The sequence below is a fragment of the Pan troglodytes genome, chromosome 12 (genome assembly GCF_028858775.2).
Source record: "Pan troglodytes isolate AG18354 chromosome 12, NHGRI_mPanTro3-v2.0_pri, whole genome shotgun sequence".
NCBI lineage: Eukaryota > Metazoa > Chordata > Mammalia > Primates > Hominidae > Pan > Pan troglodytes.
Genome location: NC_072410.2, coordinates 56,160,001 through 56,181,704, shown reverse-complemented (window position 1 = coordinate 56,181,704; position 21,704 = coordinate 56,160,001). Strand labels below are relative to the sequence as shown.

The 21,704-nt window shown below is 36.7% G+C and overlaps 1 protein-coding gene across 10 annotated transcripts in view; it reads left to right on the top strand.

The window, feature by feature from the left end:
* MEIS1 (Meis homeobox 1) overlaps positions 1-21,704 on the top strand; it is a 137,589-nt gene that overhangs the window by 109,294 nt on the left and 6,591 nt on the right. For all 10 annotated transcript variants that reach the window (XM_063789038.1, XM_063789036.1, XM_054677925.2 and 7 more), the window contains one exon: positions 3,575-3,651. In XM_063789038.1, coding sequence (XP_063645108.1) covers positions 3,575-3,651 — 77 coding nt within the window. The remainder of the gene's footprint in view (positions 1-3,574; positions 3,652-21,704) is intronic.

Genomic DNA, 21,704 nt, shown 5'->3' with positions numbered 1-21,704 from the left:
TACTTCTTTGTGAATTTTTGGCTGGCTAAGGATTAACTACATGAAGTCACGGCTTTCATGTGATTCTAGCAATTACAGACTTTTTTCAGGGAATTGAAAGTTTGTGGGACACTAAGGCCAAGAACTATGAGAAAAAGAAATACATTCAGTTGACCTACCATAGACAAGGGTTTAGGAATGTTGTTGATACCTTTTTCTCCTCTTAACAATGGCCAGATTATTGTGACATTTAATTTGTCCAGGCTCACTCATTTGTATTAAAAATATATATATATATCCCGAACAACTGAAAATTTCTTAGTGGAGACAGAGTGCTGAGCCTCCATAGCTTGAGGCTGCCTAGCAATTATGCTGCATGAAATTAGACACAGTTTGTTCCAATTACTTAAAATCAGATCACATGAAAAGTGACAGAGGAAAAAAAGGGTAGAACTTTCTAATTTTGTGATATTTAAATTATGAAATCAGAAACTACATGATGTGAAGAAACAACCGAAATTTGCACTGAAATTTTGAGAGCCATATTACTACCCTTTGAAGCTCCAGGTAGTGGTAATGATTCAAAGAGAATTTTTGTGACACTCTTGCATAAATAAAATGTGAATTCCATTTGCTTTGTAAGAATGTTTGTAAAACTTGCTCATAAACAGGCATGCAAAAGTACTCTTGAAAATACAGGAAAATAAACTACTGTGACAATTTTCAGTTTTCAAAGTAACTAAAGATAAATGGTATAAATAATAATTTTTATCCTGTTCTGGTCATAATATTAAGACATAACTAATAAGACAGGGCAAAAGGTTTTGCCATCTGACTATACTAAAGAAGGACTGTTGACATATTTATTAATTCTATTAAAAATCACTGCAAGTGATTTCTGTAAGACCTGGACAACTGTCAGCAAATAATTTTACAGGAAATGTTATAGATTGGAAGTTGCTTGTGTACTTCAGTGTACAACTTTATTTGACACATAGTGCCAGTGGTGGGATGCTAATATTTGCATATTTCAAAATTGAGCTTGTCTTCTGGCACTGCAATACTGTAAGAACTGCTAGCCTGGGTAATCTTTAACCTCAATGGATCTTAGAACTCTGGATGACAAAATTGAGGATAAGAAAAGTTGTCTGTTGTTCAAAGTCCCATAGTTAATGAGTGGCAGCATCATTTATACAATCTAATAGAGTCACCTATATTAGGTACAATTCTTCAACTAGTAGAGACATAGACCTACTGTATATCAAGCTGTAATTCAGCATTCTATCCATGGGATAAGAAATTCATTTGGTTTGTATTGTGTGCCAAATCTTTATACAGTGGGAGTTATGTTTTAAACCTTAGGGTAATGGATTCCTTTGAGCTCAGTAGCCAGTCATGAGACTTTGGCTGCAATGGCTGGCATTCTGTTGAGTAGTCACTTATAATCTTAGCCTATTAGGAGGTTTATATACCTTTATTTGAAGAAAGTGGGTCGACATCACTTTTGTGAATGAAGCAAAGAAAGTAGTGTCATGGATCTTAAATTGGATTGTTTCTGCTTTGTTATACAATTTGATGTTGCATCTGAGTGGAGAGTGTCTGTCATGGCATGGTACAGCCATTCCTTTGTTCCACAAATATTTAGTGATTTTCTGTTATGTCCCAGTCTGGGCTTTGAGGATAAACAGAAAGCAAGGCAAGGGGTTTAGTAGCATTGGTAGATGAGTGAGAAAAGACACACCAACAAGGAAATAAACAATTAAAGCAGGTGCTTCAGAGAGCGATGTTTGCTATTAGGGAAATAAGAAAAAGATGAATGTGAGCGTGATAAGGCGGGGTGCTGGGAGGTGGGGAGGGTAAAGCTGAACATTTGAGCTGAGAGCTAAAAGTGACATTGGAGTAAGAATCTGAGTGACGGGAAAAGCTGGTGGTGTTAGGAAAACAGAAAGAAGGATGGTGTGGCTTGGTATAGGGGTAGGAAGCGGGTGAGAAGAAGGTGTCAAAATCTGAGAGGTGGGCAAGGCTGGATGGTGACAGGCCTTGCAGGCCATGGTAACCAGTCTGAAGGTTATTTCACAGGGGACATGAATGGGGATTATGAAAGGCATCTGCTACATCCTTTGGTCATGGTGAGGCTTAGGCACTGAAAGGGAAGCAGGAAATATCACTGACTTATGTCTGCCTCTGGCCATCTCTTCCCCTGGCCAGTTTCCTCACCTGTAAAACAGAAGGGATGATAGATTCCATTTATGTCACTCAAAGGGATATAATGGGGATTAATTACCATCCTGTCTGTAATATACTTGGAGCTCTTTAGAGAAAGGCACTATATTCCATGAAAGCAAAGCCTTATTCTAATTGTGTATTTATTGATTAAGTGACAATCATAGACAATGCTTATGGGAAAAATTGTGATCTCTCTGCTGTTCACAAACAAATCCCCTGTGTATAGATATAGAGCATATTTAAACTTACATATAAGAGTACTGAAGTGGTCATTAACAAGCCTTTTTAGCATCTAATCAGACATTATTAATTAAATTAAAAGCTATGTTAATTAGCATTCAATAGACGAGAATTTAGTTTCCATGGCACAGATAGTTAAATTAAGGGTTGGGGGTGCACTTTTCCATTCATAATAGAATAGAGGGTTGACTCTCAGAAGAATTTTATCTTGGGCTAATTTATTGAGATGTGGTGTTTCAAGCAGGCTAATGTCTCTATAGATGGAAACCATATCCTCAGCTCCTCCCCTAAGCTTTAGAAATATGTATTTCAAATTAGATATATTTGATTAGTGAACAGAAAGCATTTGTGCCAAAATTAATTTCAGTAGAATTCCAAACGTTCTTACAGGAAGGTATGAATTTCACTTTATTATCTAATCCTGTAATACTTTTATCTACTATGACTCTTGAGGAACATAGCTGGGCTTTTTCTTAGCATGCAAAATATGCTGGTCTTTGACCTTATATTGGCCTGTGTTCAGAATCTCAGCATGTGTTGACATTCAGATTTGGAAACCAACATTGGTGAATTTTGTTTTTTTTTGCTGAGGACTGAAAATGAATAGTGTATGTGTGTGTGTGTGTGTGTGTGTTTAATAGCACCCACTTTAGATTTGATATTTGCATCTGGCAATATGGTGTTTTAGAGGGAGAACATCACTATGTGGACCTCAGCTGAGATTGTTGGTCCAAATGGGTCAGCTTTAGAAATGTATGGTTCAATGAATATATTAAGTTAGGGCAGTATACTTTTAGGTGGTAACAAATGGCTTGTCCTTATTTTAATCCTATAAAATACAGTGAAGATCATACTAAACTTTCTGTGTTTGCAACAAATAAAGCTGTTAAAGGATAAACTCAGTGTCAAGGTTCTGCAAGTATCCTAAGTAGCTATTTATACACTTCATTAATCTTTGTAATTGGCTTGTCTTTTACTGCCATTAATTAGATGATGTAGTATTCCATTAATAAAAGTGACACACCTCAGCATTTTTACCTTTAATTATAGACTTCATGAGACACTTAGGCTATTGACAAAATGGCTAAATATTGCCTGATGCACGCGTATCTTTTTTATTCTCTTTCAGCACCCTTACCCTTCTGAAGAACAGAAAAAGCAGTTGGCACAAGACACGGGACTCACCATCCTTCAAGTGAACAATTGGTAAGTAATTTGGCTTTGTGTTTACACACAATCTGTTTCCCCCTCTGGCAACCTGCAGCTCATGTTTTGCATTAAGAAGACACACCCAGTTGCCACTGCTTTCCCTGGTGGCTTGTTGATTCAAAAGTGAAAACAAACTGTTGACTGATATGTGAGAACATTTGCTAGTATGGGAAATAAAACGTTGTATTGTCTTCTACCTCTTTTATAAGTTGACAATTTTATGCATAGTATAAGTATGTGTGTAATTCACATTCACTATGGCTCTGTCAATGTATCTCTATGGCTTTCTTTTCCCCCTTCAGGGTAATCGATAGAGTAGTATCATCCTATTTTCTACAAAACAAGAAAATCCACCATCACATATCAGTCAGGTTTAAATTCATTGAATAACTAAATTCAGTTAGATTTTGTCAGGGCTATGCATTCAAGGATAACCTCTCCTTTGCTCTTATCTCCTGAATACTGAAAGGAAGAAATTATTTGTTTCTCTTTGAGGCTATTCCAAACCTGAGGCATCTCATGGCTGTGCAATACTGTTTCTAAATAAAGTGTAAATTCCTGATTTGGGGCGAAGCTGAGATTATGTACCAAGTACCAGCCAACAATATTCTGACTCAATGTACAGCAGTGTGGCAATGAGGCTTTGAGAAAGTATGATTTATTACCCTTTGTGAATGTGCTGAAAGCCAGGTTTCATATAATCACCCAGGGCTAGTGTCATATTTGAAGGGTATCGAAATCCAATATCCTCTAAAAGTAAGTGTATCTAATTAATTGTCCTAATATTTTTAGATTAGTGTTTATGATGGGGAAACCTTATCCTCTTTGAAGTAAAATCCAGAAAAGGCCCAAAGCCTGGGCTGGGGAAGGGGAGAACTAGGAATGCCAGTTTGTAGACAGAAGTATTTCTTTCTGTTCAATAAGTGTCAAAGATTAATATTACAGAATCTCTGATTACATGGCCTAATCCATTTTGGTGAATAAATTTGTTCTTGATGTCTATTGCACCTACATTAACAGACCCTTCTCTGTTAGAGAGCCTGGGAGCCTTTGGGAGAGATTTCAGATATATTAAACCCCATTACAGAAAATGTAATTTCTGTCAATATAATCCCATGTATTCTTCAATTTAGTATTTTAGAGATAACAAGCTACTTACAATATATTTGCCTTTGGAGGATTAATTTACAAAGTGCACTATCTGCAAGACACAGACAGACTCACATAAGAATTGCTTGTAAGGGTTATCAATTTCTATGACCTTACTGCTGCCTTGAGAGATCAATTTTTGCAGCCCTTTTCATCAGTGGATGGTAAACCAAGCAAAGGCATACTACATCTAAATGTGTTACTACGAGTTGTGTGGCTGCTGAGATTTTTTGTTTGCCTATTTCTACCTGCTACTGTGTCTTAATTTTCAAGGCTGTTAATACTACATATTGGAAATATCAAATCGTCCTGGATGATATTATAGGGGAGACCATCAATTTTGCGTGCACATCTAGATTCATATATCTGTATTTTAAAACTTAAAGCTGATGTTGAGACAGTTTTAATACAATGGAGGCTGCACAAATGTCCGCATTTCCCTGGGAAGTGTTCCTGTTTGCGGGCAAAGGAGTGGCAGGACAAGCTCTCTAGTTAAGAAACGAAAAGCGCTGTCATTCAGGGGATCTATCCTGTGAGCCATCTCTCTTCCTCTGCAGGGTTGCTAGCAAACTCCACTCATAAACACAGTTACCAGAGAACAAATCCCAATACAAGTTGCTTACTATGGGTGGACGGCCTTATTATGGGATATTTCCTGTGAATGCAGGAAGAGGAAGGCATTCTTGTGACTTCAAGCAATATATATATACACACAGTTTTCTAAATTCTATGCACAGTCTCTGCCGGAGAGCAATCTTCCTAATCAGTCCATGATCACAATTCGACTTTCTCAGTTTTGTAACCAGAAGGGAGAGAAAGGATGTTTAAAAAGTTTTAATTCACACTCTAAAATAATTTTAAAGTATATGCAGACTTTACCCTAAACTTCACACTGCTATTCAGTTCTGCACGGGTAAATAACTTAAAAATAGCTTTTACTTAGTTATTTGGGACAGAAACACAATTCTGTGCTTAACTGCCACTTTGTGCAGTGTGTGGTTTCTCTCTACTTGTATATATATGGAGTTAGAAGTGGCTTTTGCTTGCACCTCAGTGCTTTGCATTTGGCAATTGTTTCAACATTTAACAACGTTGTTTGCTGTAGAAAATGTCCCTCAAGTAACTAAAAGTTGTAAGAGAGATTGTTTTTCTTTGGTTTGACAAATAATGACAATACCATGTTTGATTTGAATTTTTAATGGTTTATTAATTTTTATAGAAACCTCTTCCTGTTTTGTTTTGTTTTGTTTTGTTTTGATACTGAGTCCTGCTCTGTTGTCCGGGCTGGAGTGCAGTGGTGTGAACATGGCTCACTGCAACCTCCAACTCCTAGCTCAAGTAATCCTCCTGACTCAGCCTCCCCAGTAGTTGGGAATACAGGCATATGCCACCATGCCCAGTTAATGTTTTTTTCTTTTGTGGAGCCAGGGGTTTTGCTATGTTGCCCAGGCTGGTCTCTAACTCCAGGGCTCAAGAGATCCACCCACTTCAGCCTCCCAAAGTGCTGGGATTACAGGCGTGAGCTACTGCACCCACTTATAAACATTTTTTATAAAAAATGTTTTTTATCTTATCTATACTGAGCATCGGTACAAGTTATTTCCTACTAAAAATAATAATTTTGAAAATGTCATCATTAGTATTTCTGTGTTTCCCTTTCATCTATTTATCCACAACTTTTAAACATCTGTGTCTTCCTTCTTGGATTTCTTAAAACTTGTTAATACACATGTACATTTTTGTATGAACTATGAGTCACTGTTGAAATGCAATTCAATAAAATGCTGAAGGACAGGTTGAGTGTAGATCAGTCATAATTATTAGCAGTAACATAATGTATCAAAATATATAATATGTAAGTGAAAAATATAAACTCATGTCTAGTTGTTAGAGTGTCATAGAAATCCTGGCTGATGCAGTTTTAAGTTAGGCTTTGACTGAAAAATAGACAAGAAGTTTGCTACATTTTAATGGTTCTTTCACTTCATCACTGAACTAATTTTACATTTCTCGAATTGACAGTGATATATACTACCTGCCTCAGGTGGCTAAAGCTAAAGTACATGGGATTTGAGGGGAGAAAGGCAAAAGAGAGAACTTAAAAGTAAAACAATAAGACTGATTTGATTAATTAAGAGAAAATCTGGAAAAAAGAAAATCTCGTTATAACTCTTATTCTGGTCCAATTGTCAGAATAAAAATGGAGAGAAAGAATCTTAAAACGGTTGGCATCAGTACTTACAGCATGTGGGCCCTAGGATGGAATGTGAAATTTATTAGATGTGACATTGTGGGCCAAGTCTATGCCAATAAATTTTTTGAGAATTGAGGCAATTATGTAAATAATTTGAGTAAAATATTTTTACATAAATTATCTAAGTATTTGATGTGACTGCATATTTTTAAAAAATCAACCTCCATAACTAGTTGTCTAAATATTTCAATCTAGTATGTTGTGGTTGACTTAGATTTAAAAGGGTAATCATTTTTGAAACATAATATGCACCAGAGATTTATGTATTCTTCCTTCTTTGGTCCCTTGCTCCCAATTATAATTTTATCCAAAAATGATAAATAATAGCATCAGGGGCTTTTGTCTCTTTGCTTTTTTATTGTTGTTGTGGTTTTAACAAATACTTATGTTATATCAGCAGTGCAAACATTATCAATATGCTAAATGTTTTAGTAATTTAAGTAGAAACATCTTAAATTTTGAGATTAGATGGTTGTTTAGACCTTTAAGTATTTAAGTAGAACTTTATGGAAGACACACACACACACACACACACACAGACACACAATCAATACTTGGTTGTTTTTTCTCCTGAATAGACCAACTTAATTTTTTTATGTTGAAAATGTGAGTGTAGAATGGTCAGATAAAAATTCCCTTATACATGATCACACCAGTGTTGCGGACCTGGGAATTCCCTGTGATGAAAACTTATCTCTTGTACTTGTGTTGTACTTACTGGATGCCTCAGTTGCCTCCTGCCTCAGCAGAGTTTTGGCCTAGGGTGTATTGAATACATTTTACAGTTTCTTTATTTACTACTCCTCATCCAAACACTTTCCTATTAAGTTCTGATATTAAATGATTGTCCCTTTATGCTCTGAGAAGGCAATATGGGTTTTAGGTGCAAAATATATAGTGTATGTGAAATACAGTATTTATATAGAGAGAAAAATTATTCTCCATCAAGAGAGCATATAAAATTCCAGGTTCCATCCTAGCAGCCAAGATGACACTGTTCAGAACTATGGTACTCTACATTTCTTAGATTTAGTGCTCATACCAGATTTTCCTAGTTATTTCATTTATTGCTTTCGAATCTACAAAGCATTCAGGCATCACTTCCCATTTATTACGAGTGGGAAAAAAGTATGTTATCCTTGGAGATTTATGCCACTGGCAAGTAAAAATGTAAACTTATTTTTTAAAAATAAGATCTCCTTTATTATAATAAACAGATTCAACTGTTAAAGGTCAAGTTTCTTTCTGAGTTATGGTAATAATGTAGCAAATACTTTTACAAATAATCAAAGATTCTATAAATATAGGTACCTGTTTAGATGTAAATGTTAAAACATTCACAAATTATCCTTTCAACTTCTGTGATCTAAAAATCAATAAGGGTCATAGGGTTTCATAGAATTGTTCTGCTTTTTCTTCCAACATAATTTAATAATACATTTTACAGATGTTGTTTGAATATTAGACACAGATTGTTTTGTCAATAAAGTTAAACAGAGGCATGACACAAAAGCAAGGAAAACAGATGTAAAAAAAGAAAAAAACAGTGCACGATGCAAGAAGCTCTGGGTCACTTGTTTGCTATTCAACTACAAAATTAAAGTGTGGGCTGTATGGTGATTTTCCTTGCCTAGGAATCACCTAGGGATGGAACGGCTTCACACATAGAAAGTAATTGTATTAAGCAGGTGGTTTAACTTTTTCCCTTGAGAATTGAAGTGTAACCTACATTTAAAGTAGACTTCCTAATTGATCAATGGAGTAACAGGTGCGGTATATTAAAAAGAAAAAGGAGAAATATAAATGGAAGAACTCCCCAGAATATTTCAGAATGGGTTGTTGTTCTTCAAGCCTCGGTTAATTGCTCTGCTTTTCACCTTGAGTGTCAATTCTAATAATATTACCTTTACAGACGCTTACTCTGGGCTTAGATTATAGCAATCAGTAATACTCACTAGATAAAATACTGTCTAGTTGCTCATAAGAAAATATTGAAATCAGTCAAAAAATGTTTAGCTTGCATATTGCCTGAGACAGAGCTGGTGGGGTGCCAGACAGGCAGGGTATTATTAGGAAAGCTGAGCAAATAGCTCGCAGGGAAAAGAGCTGTGAATTTAGAAACCTTCAGGTATTGTCATGTCAGAGAGTCTTAAGAGTTCAACAGAGACACTGCTTTTTTTTTTCCTTCAGATTTAAAAAATTTCCAACAAACAATCTTCTTTGAAAATGACTCTGCAGTCTGTTAAATATACTTTGTTGTAAGTTTTACACCACAAGTTTACTCAGAGCTTTTCCCCACTGCATAAAATCACATCGTTAATACTGTTAAAGATGAAAGTTCCTTATGAAAGAGTACACTTTGAACCACTGTGCTGGCTGGAAAAACCCTGCCCCTTCCACCATGGGGCCCTAAGTCTAGGTGAGAAAAGAAATGAAGGTCTAGGATGTAGGAAGGGTGGATTTGAAAGTCCAAATATGGTTTTGTGTAACCACTGTTTCTCCTCCAGCCAGCATTCAAAGGCAGTTGCTGAGCTTCTCAGGAGGACAAGACACTAGCTGGGAGCTGCAATCCAGCTGGTACAACCTGAGGAATTATGTCGGGACCCTGTAGGGTTGGGGTTCAAGTGAGGCTCAGAGTTGAGTGAGTTGGGAGACTGATTTACCCAGCAGGGACCCAATGTTTCTGAATATCCATGATTCATTTCAAGGCAATGAAACCAGTGACAACGGTGGTTGACTTTGAACATGGTATGCAGGTCAGCACAACTTGTTGCAAATCCTAATTAAGCCAGTCTTCTTGTTTTCAGTGTGTCTGTAAGTATCTGGTCAGAGAAATGCAAACAACAGGCTGTGGGTCAGGCAACCCGATGGGGCAGGACTTGACTCCCATTTCCCTGGAGAGGGCATAGGGATGAGGGGCTGAGAGGTGTCATGGTCAAGGGGGAAGAGCTTGGCTACGCCTCATCCACAGGTGGCTAAGGTGTAAGCCTCATGACAACTTAAAATTTACACAGGGCAAGTATGGGAAGGGGAAATGCAGGGACGGGTCGCTGCAATCAAAACATTTCATCCCTCATCCCTACTCCTTGGATTTGGGCGACAGTGTCCTCTGGTTTAAAATGGACAAGTAGGACGAATTAGTCAGGACTCAAAGGACTCTTTTAGCTGTAATATTCCAGACTGTGTAATAATGTGAATCAAAGAGAAGTAAAGTGCGTGCTCTGAAACTCTCATTCCAGCTTTATCCTAGGAGTGGGGAAGGAAAAAAAATACTTTGATAAGGAGACAAACAGAGAAATTAATTAAAAAGTTGTAGTTGTAACTTTTCCTCATCTTACATAAGCAAATCAAACACTGTAAAATAAAAACTAGATGAAATTAAACACTATCACAAGACATGAAAAAGATGTGTGCTGTCATTTTAGGATTCATAATAAAGATAAATCAGTTGTTTTTAGAAGTGTGCTATGAGTCTAGGAAGGGCATGACAGATAATAGGCTCGAAATTTCTGAAGTTATTGTACAGCAAAATTTGTTTTTTCCTCAGGCATTCAATCTTTTTCTCCAGTAATTTTGAACATGACAAACTTTTTAGTGGATGCATTAATAATCTATAAGTAATGGGTTGTCAGGTGTCAGTTACATAAGATTAAAAGACTGTTTAAGCATTATCCATTTGCTTCTTTGCATGAGTTTTATAGGTCAGGAGAAATAACTTTTTGAATTGTGGTTGTGTGTACGTGTTCTCTCTCTCTCTCTCTCTGTCTCTCTCCACCCCCCAAACCCCCCTCCCTCTTTCATTTGGCTCCACTCCAAGTATACGTGGAAGAACCGTATTACATTCCATAAATCCTGTATGTAAGAGCAGATTTGAAACTCACTATGTGAATCAAGGGGACAAATGTCTCAGCTGTCTTCTGTAAATGTATTTTAGTTTTTAAAATGTTACTCTTCATCTTCTCAAAGGAAGCTCTGTAAGGGGAAACAAACTCGGCTAAGAGGGGCATTGAAGCTTTAGACATTAGTAGTTTCCTAGCAAGTCAGGTTTAGGTCTATTCTTGTCAAATATGTCTTAAGTGTGTTTACATATAGTTTGCCTTTCTGGTATTTTCTGCTTGCACAGACCTGATCTCCACCTATTTTGTGTCAACAGTTGCTGAGGCTGGTGTTGGGTGATTAACCGTTAAGCACGGAAGCGCAGTACCCAGAGAGACCCTCTCTCTCCTCTCACTTACATCATCATCTGGCTTCAGGCTGTGCCTACAGAAAACAAACAGCATTTTTGAGTGGTTAAAAAGTCAGCCTGAAATATTAAAAAATGGGGCAAATGTTGCCTCCTGGTTGAATAGAACAGTTTTCTTGAAAAATGAAGTGGAGCCAGGGGCTCGGGGGAAGGAAGTGTTTCCGAGGGCAAACGTTGGTCTCAGATCCGGTCTGCATTGCTCCAGTGTGTGCACGCCGAGGAGCTTTCTGTAGACGCTGAGGGTTATGTTCTGCTTCGTTTTTTGATTTTCAAGGGGAAAGAGGACATACAAAACAAAAACAAAAAAAAACCCTACAACAACGTGGATGCCTGTAACTTTGGCAAATATAAGGCTGTCCTGTTCAATGCCCTCATAATCATTAATATTTTCCTGTCTATTTTATTTTCATTCTTACAACGCTCTTAGCCTGACCCCTTAATATGGAAAATAATTAACTCTATCATGCTCCTGATGCCTGAACAATAACAAATAAACAAAAGAATATTAATCTGTTCCGACATATTTGAGAGGTTTCTTTTCCTTTTTACCCTCTTAACTAACCAGTGCCTCACAAGATTAGATCCTATGGTTGAAGAAGGGGAAAAGTATTTCCTTTTTCAAACACATTAACTCCTCCAGGTCTGGGGGAGATGATTGGAGCTATATGTAACTTAGCTAAAAAATAAATGTCCTGCCTTTGGTGAGATCTGGCTTAATATTGATAAAGTCACTTTTTTTTTTTTTTTTTTCAAAAACAGTATGTTGCCTACGGATGGAAGTTAATGCAGCATATAATTATACACACACACACACACACACACACACACGTGCATGTAAGTTTTCAGTATTTTTACTCTAGGATGCTAACTAAATCAAATGCAAACCAGTAGTCTTGAGGTTTGTTGTCTGGTTGAAGGGTTTTGTTGGCCTATATCACTAGGACATCTGCCGTGGTTGACTTTGTTTGTTCGCTAGTTTGGGTCATAGTTCAGATGTACTTGGAAAGGGCCGGGGAGTGGGTAGGGGGATGTTTTAAAAGCTTATGGAAAGAATTGAACATGTACAAAAAGATATAGGATCTCAGCCCCCTGGCTGGTTACCTGACAATACTGTTTACAGAAAGGAAAGTATAGTAGGTTATGGCAGAGATTTCTATCCTAAGGACTCGGGGCGGGGTGGGAGGGGGCGCAGAGAGGGGGTAGGGGGGCATATAGGAAGCATGTCCCAATCATTTTGAGTGAATATAGTATTTAAAAAGCATATTGAGAATTAAATTTTGTTTTTAGTCATGCTATTTCTTTTGAAATTGCAAATAACAAAGGAATATAAGATTTTTGATGTGTCAAAAGGGAGCATGGATTACAATTTTAGAAACCCTATGCTGCAGAACCATAAAGTAAAAATCCTGGGAGGGAGGGAATTTATGCATCATATGACAGATGAGGCTCAGGGCTAATTAGAGGCAGGGCTAGGACTGGTTCCTAGTCCAGTGCTTCTTCCAGTCCACTAGAATGTACTTATTTTTAACAGCTTTATTGAGATATAATTCATAAACCCTCATTTCACCCATTTAATTCCATGGTTTTTAGTGTGTTCACAGAGTTGTGTAACCATCCCCATAGTCAATTAAAAAACATTTTCACCACCTTAAAAAGAAGCCTTGTACCCTTTAGCTATTGCCCCTCTTTATACTTCCGTCTCTCTCTCCAACAGCTCCTGGCAACCACTAATCTACTTTCTGTCTCTATATTTGCCTATTCTAGACATTTCACCAATGTGATCATGGAATACGTGGTATTTTGAGACTGGCTTTTTTCACTAAGCATAATGTTTGCAAGGTTCATCCATGTCATAGCATGTATTATCAGCACTTCATTCCCTTTCAAGGCTGAGCAATGTTCCATTGTATGGATATACGGTATCTTTTTTTTACCTATTTATCAGTGGATGGGCATTTGATATTCATCTCTTACCATTATAAGCGTTCATATACAAGTTTTGGTACCATTAAGTATTTTGGGGAATGACAGTATAGCAACAAAGACCTGTCTTAGGTTTGTATAATTTGCAAAGCACTTTTCATTCGATCATCCCAATTTCAGCACCTAAACACTGCTAGAAAACTTGCCGGTGAGTGGCAGTTTTCCCACTCAGTTCTCATATTCTTCTCACTACACACTGCTCTCACTTTCCCCGCCACTGGGTAGTGTTTTGACTGTGATAATTATGAGTGATGTTCAAAGAAAAGGAAAGTTGGCTGGGCACAGTGGCTCACGCTTGTAATCCCAGCATTTTGGGAGGCCGAGGCAGGCGGATCACCTGAGGTCGGGAGTTCAAGACCAGCCTGATGAACATAGAAAAACCCCGTCTCTACTAAAAATATAAAATTAGCTGGGAGTGGGGGTGCATGCCTGTAATCCCAGCTACTTGGGAGACTGAGGCAGGAGAATCGCTTGAACGCATAAGGCAGAGGTTGCTGTGAGCCGAGATTGCGCCACTGCACTCCAGCATGGGCAACAAGAGTGAAACTCCATCTCAAAAAAAAAAAAAAAAAAAAAGACAGAAAAAAAAAGAAAAGAAAAAGAAAAAGGATAGTCACACTGAAATCCAGCAACTCAGCAGTAAAATGCACAAAGTTCCCTCAAAATGACTTAGATGACCATAAGCATTTTCAAAGATTTGACAAATTCCAAGATGTCATTTTGCTAATGTTATTGTCTTTATTCGAGAGATTGTTTTCCTTTAAGTGTGTTTCCATTTGTATTTTAAAGGTCTACAGGTTACATATTGACATATATTATTACACAGAGCTTAGGTTTCAAGCTTTACTCATTAAAACAGAGGTCACAGTGAACATTCCAAGGAATAGATGCAAGCCTCCATTCAAGTCAAATCATCTTCATTGTGCCATTCTATAGCCTAATTTCATAACCAGACGGAACTAGAAATCAAGCTAAATTTTGAGATATCCTCTCTTGACATGAGCAGAGACTCCAGGTCTAGAGGTTTATGGTTGCTGAAGACTTGGAGAACTGAGGCAACTACAGGCAAGATCCTAGAGAAAGGAAGGAGCTCAAAGGTACTCCAATATGGAGCTAAGATTCTTTAATACCTGATTAGGGCCAGGCACCGTGGCTTATGCCTGTAATCTCGGCACTTTGGGAGGCCGAGGAGGGCAGATCACCTGAGGTCAGGAGTTTGAGACCAGCCTGGACAACATGGCAAAACTCTGTCTCTACTAAAAATATAAAAATTAGCTGGGCATGTTGGTGGGTGCCTATAATCTCAGCTACTAGGGAGGCTAAGGCAGGAGAATCACTTGAACCCAGGAGGCAGAAATTGCAGTGAGCTGAGATCGAACCACTGCACTCCAGCCTGGGTGACAGAGAGAGAGAGAGAGAGAGAGACTCTGTCTCAAAGACAAACAAACAAGTAAACAAAAAAACCTGATGTATATGGGGACTGGTTGCCATTCTAACACAACGGGGTTTTAAATTATTTGGGGGAAACTTTCTTTGGAAAATAAAGCATATTTGATCATTAAGGTGACCATGCATCCCACTTTCCTGGGAGGCTCATGGTTTATGCCTGTTGCCCAGTGTAATTGTTAACAGTGCCTCTTCACTCTCAAACGTGTCCCAGTTTAGATGACAAATTATCTGCTCATCATATTTATAATAGAGATTGGCAGAAAACTAGAATTTGCTTTAAATAGATACATTTATTCAGTAATGTGTAAGGGATGTTTTGTTAGATTCAATTTTATTGACTTCTTGTGAATATGGAAAAATTGGAATTTAAATGAAAAATGGTTCATCTATTAAACTAAAGAGAGACACTTCTATTCTTTGAAGACATTATTATACCTATTTTAGCTTTTTCATTAGTAGAGGAAGTTTTGCTATATTATCCTAGATCGTGCTATTGCTTCTACATTGTGCTAATAATCATTTTAAATCTATATTCTAAACCACTATTTTTTTTAGCTCCATAAGGTTATACAAACTCAAATTTGGCAAATTGTCTGTTATATGTAAGTAAATATTTCATATTTACTTAAATATAAATATAAACCCTGTCTCATTCTGTTGCCTAGGCCGGAATGCCGTGGTGTGATCATGATTCACTGCAGCCTCCACCTCCTGGATTTAAGCAATCCTCCCACTTCAGCTTCCCTAGTAGCTGGGACTACAGGTGTGCACAACCAGACCCAGCTAATTTTTACATTTTTTGTAGAGACAGGGTTTTACCATGTTGCCCATGGTGATCTTATACTCTAGGCTCAAATGATCCTCCTGCCTTGGCCTCCAAAAGTGCTGGTATTACAGGCATAAGCCACAACTCCCTGCCATCACTTTTTTTTTTTTTTTAGGATAAAGAAGTCATTTCAAAATTTGCTTTCAAGGAAAATTTTCTGTAATATATACCAAGTGATGAATTATTTTAAATTTATTTTAATGCCTAAGGCCAAAATAATCATGAGTTTTGAAATTACTTTGCATCATCATTGTCAACTAGTGATTGATTCATTTCACAAGCTGCTTTAAAGAGAATTTTAGTGGCTGGGTGCAGTGTCTCACACCCAGCACTTTGGGAGGCCGAGGAGGTTGGATGGCTTGAGCTCAGGAGTTTGAGATCAGCCTGGGCAACATAGTGAAACCTTGTCTCTACAAAAAAAACAAAACGACAAAAACTAGCTAGGCATGGTGGTACATAACTGTAGTCCTCGGAGGCTGAAGTGGGAGGATCACTCGAGCCAGGGAGGTGGAGGTTGCTAAGCTATGATAGTGCCACTACACTCCAGCCTGGGCAACAGAGTGAGACTCTGTCTCAAAAAAAAAAAAAGAAAGAAAAGAAAATTGTATATGTAATTAGCTTCCTCAACTGTGGTAGACAATTTCAGTTCTTTCTAAAGTAATTTGGCAAATACCCCCAACACTGTTAGAGAAGGAAAACTTTTCATGTGGCTGATTGATGGACTTCTTATGATTTGAGCAAATTTCAATATTATGTTTATCAAATGGGTAGAGAAGAGAGGTGGTCCCTTTTCCCCTCCTGTCCATTCTCCTCCTGCTGCTGTTCTCTACCTCCCCTACCCACAGACACACTGATGATGTATTGCAATCTTGGAACTGTTGGATCCTGGAGGAGGTTAAGAAACTAGAAAAAGGTGCCAAAAACATGATTTCATAAGGTTTGACTTGAGAATGAGTCAACTTTCTTGAATATCTTAAAATCATGTTTCATGAAATTTTATTTCACAAAGAAAGGGAGTGTAGAAGACTTGAACTCTGAAGACCAACAGTTATGGATCATTAAATCCAATATGTAAATGTAAATCTAAAATAAAGAATTCCAACAGAAAAATTTCGGAGTGATTTTTTTATTGTTGTTTAAAAGAACAGAGAGTTACATGGGAGATAACTAGACCTCTTTCCCTGAGGGTTTGTTTATAAAACATGCCTTAAAAGTTATTAAGGGATGCTGACTTTAAAAAAAAGTAGTAGATATGATTTTATTTAAATGACTATGATATAGATGAAGGAAATGCTATGGTGAGGAAATTCCTGGAATAAAAAAATAACAAAATGTTGGGATTTGACAACTACCTTCCAATGATAAATTTTATATTTGAAGATTTTTCATGAGGTTTAAATTCTAAAATTTGAAAATATTTATAGAAATCACAAAAATGAATTATATATCAATTATCATCTGTGCATGTTTATTTTCTATTGAATAAAGAATAGTATATGCAGAAATCTTATATTTAAGATTGCACAGTGTTAATTTTTATTACTAAGTTTTTATAGAGATATTCCTAATGCTAGCTAAATATTAATAAAAGATTATTATAATCAGCACTTCCCTTAAGGGATAGTATAGGTATAGAAGGCATTGCCACTAATCAATCTAACTAATTAACAAAATCTTTTCTTAATAGTTGATTAGCTTCTTAGGTACGTGCAGATGTTGTAAAATGATATTTCTCTGTCTAGTTAGGAACCTTCTGAAGTAATTCTATGTCCACCGCTATCCTGCTGACAGTTCACTTACGCCTAGTTGGCAAGAAACACTACAGGGGGTGAAGCAGAGCCATGTCATTGTTTGGAGGCAACACCATTGTGATTTTCTGTGGTTTACTAAGTTGGCTGTGGCAGGCTAACATAACCAAATGTGGGCTTCCTTTAATTATCAGGGAGTAAGTAGAGTGGTAAACACTGAGGAATAGAACTAATTGAGTAAAGGTGAAAATGCTATTTCTGAAAGTGAGCAAGTAATTTTTTTTTTTTTTTTTTTTTTTTTTTTTTTACTTTTATCAGTATTACAGAGAGCCATACAAGGGAGGAAAAGGGCAAAGGTATGTGGAAAATGTTGCCTGTGAAACTGGGAAACTACCTTGTGTTTTGGCTCCTAACAGATGCCCACTGTGATCTCCTCACCTCTCCTGGTTCTCACAGAGGGAAACTAAACTTAGCAATTCAGTTTTGGGGGAAGAGACCAGGGAAAGGAGTGGAGGATAAACTAAAGGACAAAGGTCAGTTTCAAAAAGCTGTTCTGCCAGATCTTGCTCAGAAAACTATTCAGGTATCCAAAGACTGAGAATAAAAGGAAATAGATGAAATTAGTCCAGTGGAAAAAAAAAAAAGCCTAATGATAAATAAACATCTGGGGACAAAAAAGAAAGAACAGAGCAAAACTTCCTGTATTTCTTTTTTAAACATGAGTCACAGTCACTTCCCATTCTCCTTGTCAGATTCCTATAAAAAATTCAAAATAAAATTCAATTTTTAGATGATCCAGGTCTCAGATTTTTGGAGATTTTGCTCCCCTGCCAACTTTCCTCTTTCGCTTTTTAGGACTTGACTCTTAAACAAACAACTAAGTAAAAAAGAAATATATTTCTATTTGGACATGAAAAAAAGCTATAGAGTAAACCCATTATCTTCCTTTCCTTTGTAAAGCTTTTTGATTTGAGACTGGAGATAGTTTGGTCAGAAGAAGAAATTCTAACTCATGATTCTATGAAAAAAAAGGAAATATAAAGATTCTTCTCCTAATTCAGTCTTCCACCACCTGCAGGGAGTCCAATTCTTAAAAAGTACTTCACAAAAGAAGACTGTGTTTTCAAAGCAAACTAGATTTTAAGAAACCCTATGTTCGAATGTAAATGAAAAAGCAAACGAGACATTTTCTAACCTTAAAGCATACGAAAAGATTTACTTTTTCAAGAATCCCAATGTATGGCAAATTTGAATTATATTTCATTAAACCAAGGTGTGTAACTATCTATTTTAATGAGTGAGCAAAACTGTCATGTGGCTGTGTACTCCTGACATTCCATATCTGAGTTTTAAGGGCTATGTAATATTAGGACCTTAATTATAAAAATGCAAAAGTTTCCTCTTACATCTTTAAACTAACATACTTTGTAAAAGAGACCTTATCAGTATGGAAAATTCTAAGATTGTGTGTATTTCATAGATATGTATTTGTATTTTATCTCAAACCACTTTGTGGCTGTTGGAGAATGTATTTTTTATAGTATATTCAAATTGGAATTTTGTCATTCTTTTTTATATTTCTCTTCCAAAACACTATTTCTTCTATGTTGAATCTCTAACATATATTTATGTGTTCATACATAAATGTAGATATATATTTGAACACACAGACACACACACATACATATAGGATTAAGATAACTATTTTACTTATGCCTCTTAAAATGACAGGATTTTAAAATGACAATATGTTCATTTAAGTTCACATCATATGTACAGTTCTTTTTTTGGTTCGGTGTTTAGAGAATTCTTGATAATTTAGACTCTTCCACAATGAAAAGTAAAGCATTCTGTCACAAAAGCAGGGAGGATGAGACACAAGGTCAAAGGGCATTTTAGAAACAAACAGCTGGACCAATTTATTTAAACAGATAGAGGGATGGGGAACTGACCTCAGTTTGACTTATAGTGGGAGGAGCAAGAATGTCATTTTATTACTTTGCCCAGAAGGAAAATGTTTTTGTATCTGAATTCACCCTGAAGCCATCTAAACATGGCTCTGCTGTGTGTAGCATAATTCCAAAGAGAGAGGATGTATAAAATAGTCTGGGATAATGATAAAATACACTAAAGAGAATCAAATGTGGAGATCGTTTAAGGTCGAAAAGGTGATGTTGTTTTAAAAATAAAATATTTTGCTATTTACTTTGTTGTTTTCACATAGATGTCCATCATGACCCCAAATAATAAGTTGTTCATATAAGTGTAGTAATTGTAATTCAGTAACGTTCTGAAGATTACTACATCCTATATGTACTAATGATATTTCATTATATTGAATTTTTTAAATTAAATGTTTCACAAGTAAGAAGTTGCAGGTAGACCTACTAATGTGGTCAAACAGCTCAGAAAAGGTGATTAGTTTTTCTCAGGTTTTCAGTGTTTTTGTTTATGTTTTATTTTTTAATTAAAGGTTTCCCCCTTTGATATCTACATATTCTAGGGGTAGCTTACATCTGTGTTCTTAATAACAACAAACAGTTCTTGCCACCAAAAAGAAGCAAATAACATCTAGTACCTGTGGGCAGTTGGCTAAGAGGCTGTGGTATTTTTTGTGTGTATTTGCTTTCTACCTGGGGATCAGAGCAGGCCTGGAATAAATGTCGTTGGTGTTGTCCACTGCAAGGCTTCAGGGGGACATAGACAAAGATCAGCCTACTGAGCAGACAGTGGTCCAGGTATTGAATGGACTCAATATCCTAGAAGGACTCACATTCTAGCAGGCACTTTTTAAGAATCACTAATGTTTAACCTAAGGATTAGAGGGGAGAAGGCTATAAAGCATAATGGCTATGTTTAACTATTTGAAGGGCTATCCTGTGGAAGTAAAATTAGAATTGCTTACAGTACCCCAAGGAGTTGTACTGATGAAACTATTAGGTTGGGTGCAAAAGTAATTGTTTTTTTTTTTTTTAATTATACTTTAAGTTCTAGGGTACATGTGCACAGTGTGCAGGTTTGTTACATATGTATACATGTGCCATGTTGGTGTGCTGCACCCATTAACTCGTCATTTACATTAGGTATATCTCCTAATGCTATCCCTCCCCCCTCCCCCTGTAATTGTTGTTTTTGCCACTGAAAGTAATGGCAAGACCGCAATTACTTTTGCACCAACATAAATATTTTTGATCTAGTAAGGCAGAACCTTCTAACAGCCTTGTTTATAGATGGGGTGGCCTCTCAAGTAAGGTGGTGAGTGCTGTATTAGTTCAGCAGAGGTTACCTATGTACTTTTGGGGGACAGATATCATATAGGGGATTCATGTCAGTGACCAAACGAAGTGACCATTACAGCCCTTTTGAAACCTGAGGTGTAATTTTTAAAAATGAACTCATGACTTTAATAGTCATAGACTCAAACCTGAGTTGATTATTATGAATTAGTTTATGGGAATCTCAATATGTGAATATGATGGAGACAAGTTTTGGAATACAGATAAATCAAGTCACTGTATTCACTCTCTCTCTCTCTTTTTGAATAGCCTTATCTTTGCCTATACACACAAACAGTGCAGCCATCAAAATTTTCAATTTACAAAATGTTCACAGTCATGCTTCTTCCTTGACTAAACACTGGGGTTGCTGCCAGTGGTAATTGGCTTGAAACCAGCTAATTTTTATATATCTATTTAGTCTGGATATTCTAGATGACTGGCACCGTAGTTGCGGTGCTCTGGTCACTGTGCCAGAGCACCAGAGAGGAGGGTGCTTGCTACCACTGACAGCTGTGTGTCATTTAGCAAATTATTAACATCTCTTTGCAACATGTGACCTCAAAGAAGTCACCTAATTTCTCCGAGCCCAGGCTTCTCATCTGTTAAAAATGTCTCTTCCTATTTTTAGGTAAGTAGTATAAGTCACATCCATAAAAGATTATGTTTTTAAAAAGTCTGGAAAAAGAAAGTTAATAGACAGAATTCCTTCCCTCTAAGAGTCTGCAGATAATGAACAGTACCATAGATAAAGAGATGTTTTTGCTCTCTTACCTACATTAGTTACTATGAAAATTACTTTTGGTATATGCAGATTATTAATATTAAATAATTTTCTAATTGGTCATGCAGTGAAGGCAGCTAATGAAAAAGCAGATTTTTTTTCATTTTAATTGGTTATTTCACATGGTGTTTGTGCTACACCTGTGCTTATAATGAGAATGGAGAATTAATCTAACCTTCTGCTCACATGATTCCAATTTTCATGGTTTATACAAGATAATGATAACCTGATTTGCAACACAATTTGTTGTAGACCTGTGTTTTAAATATTTTTATTAGCAGTTCAGGGACTTCATATACAAGAACTGATATAATATGTATTGCCAACAAGAATTAGCAC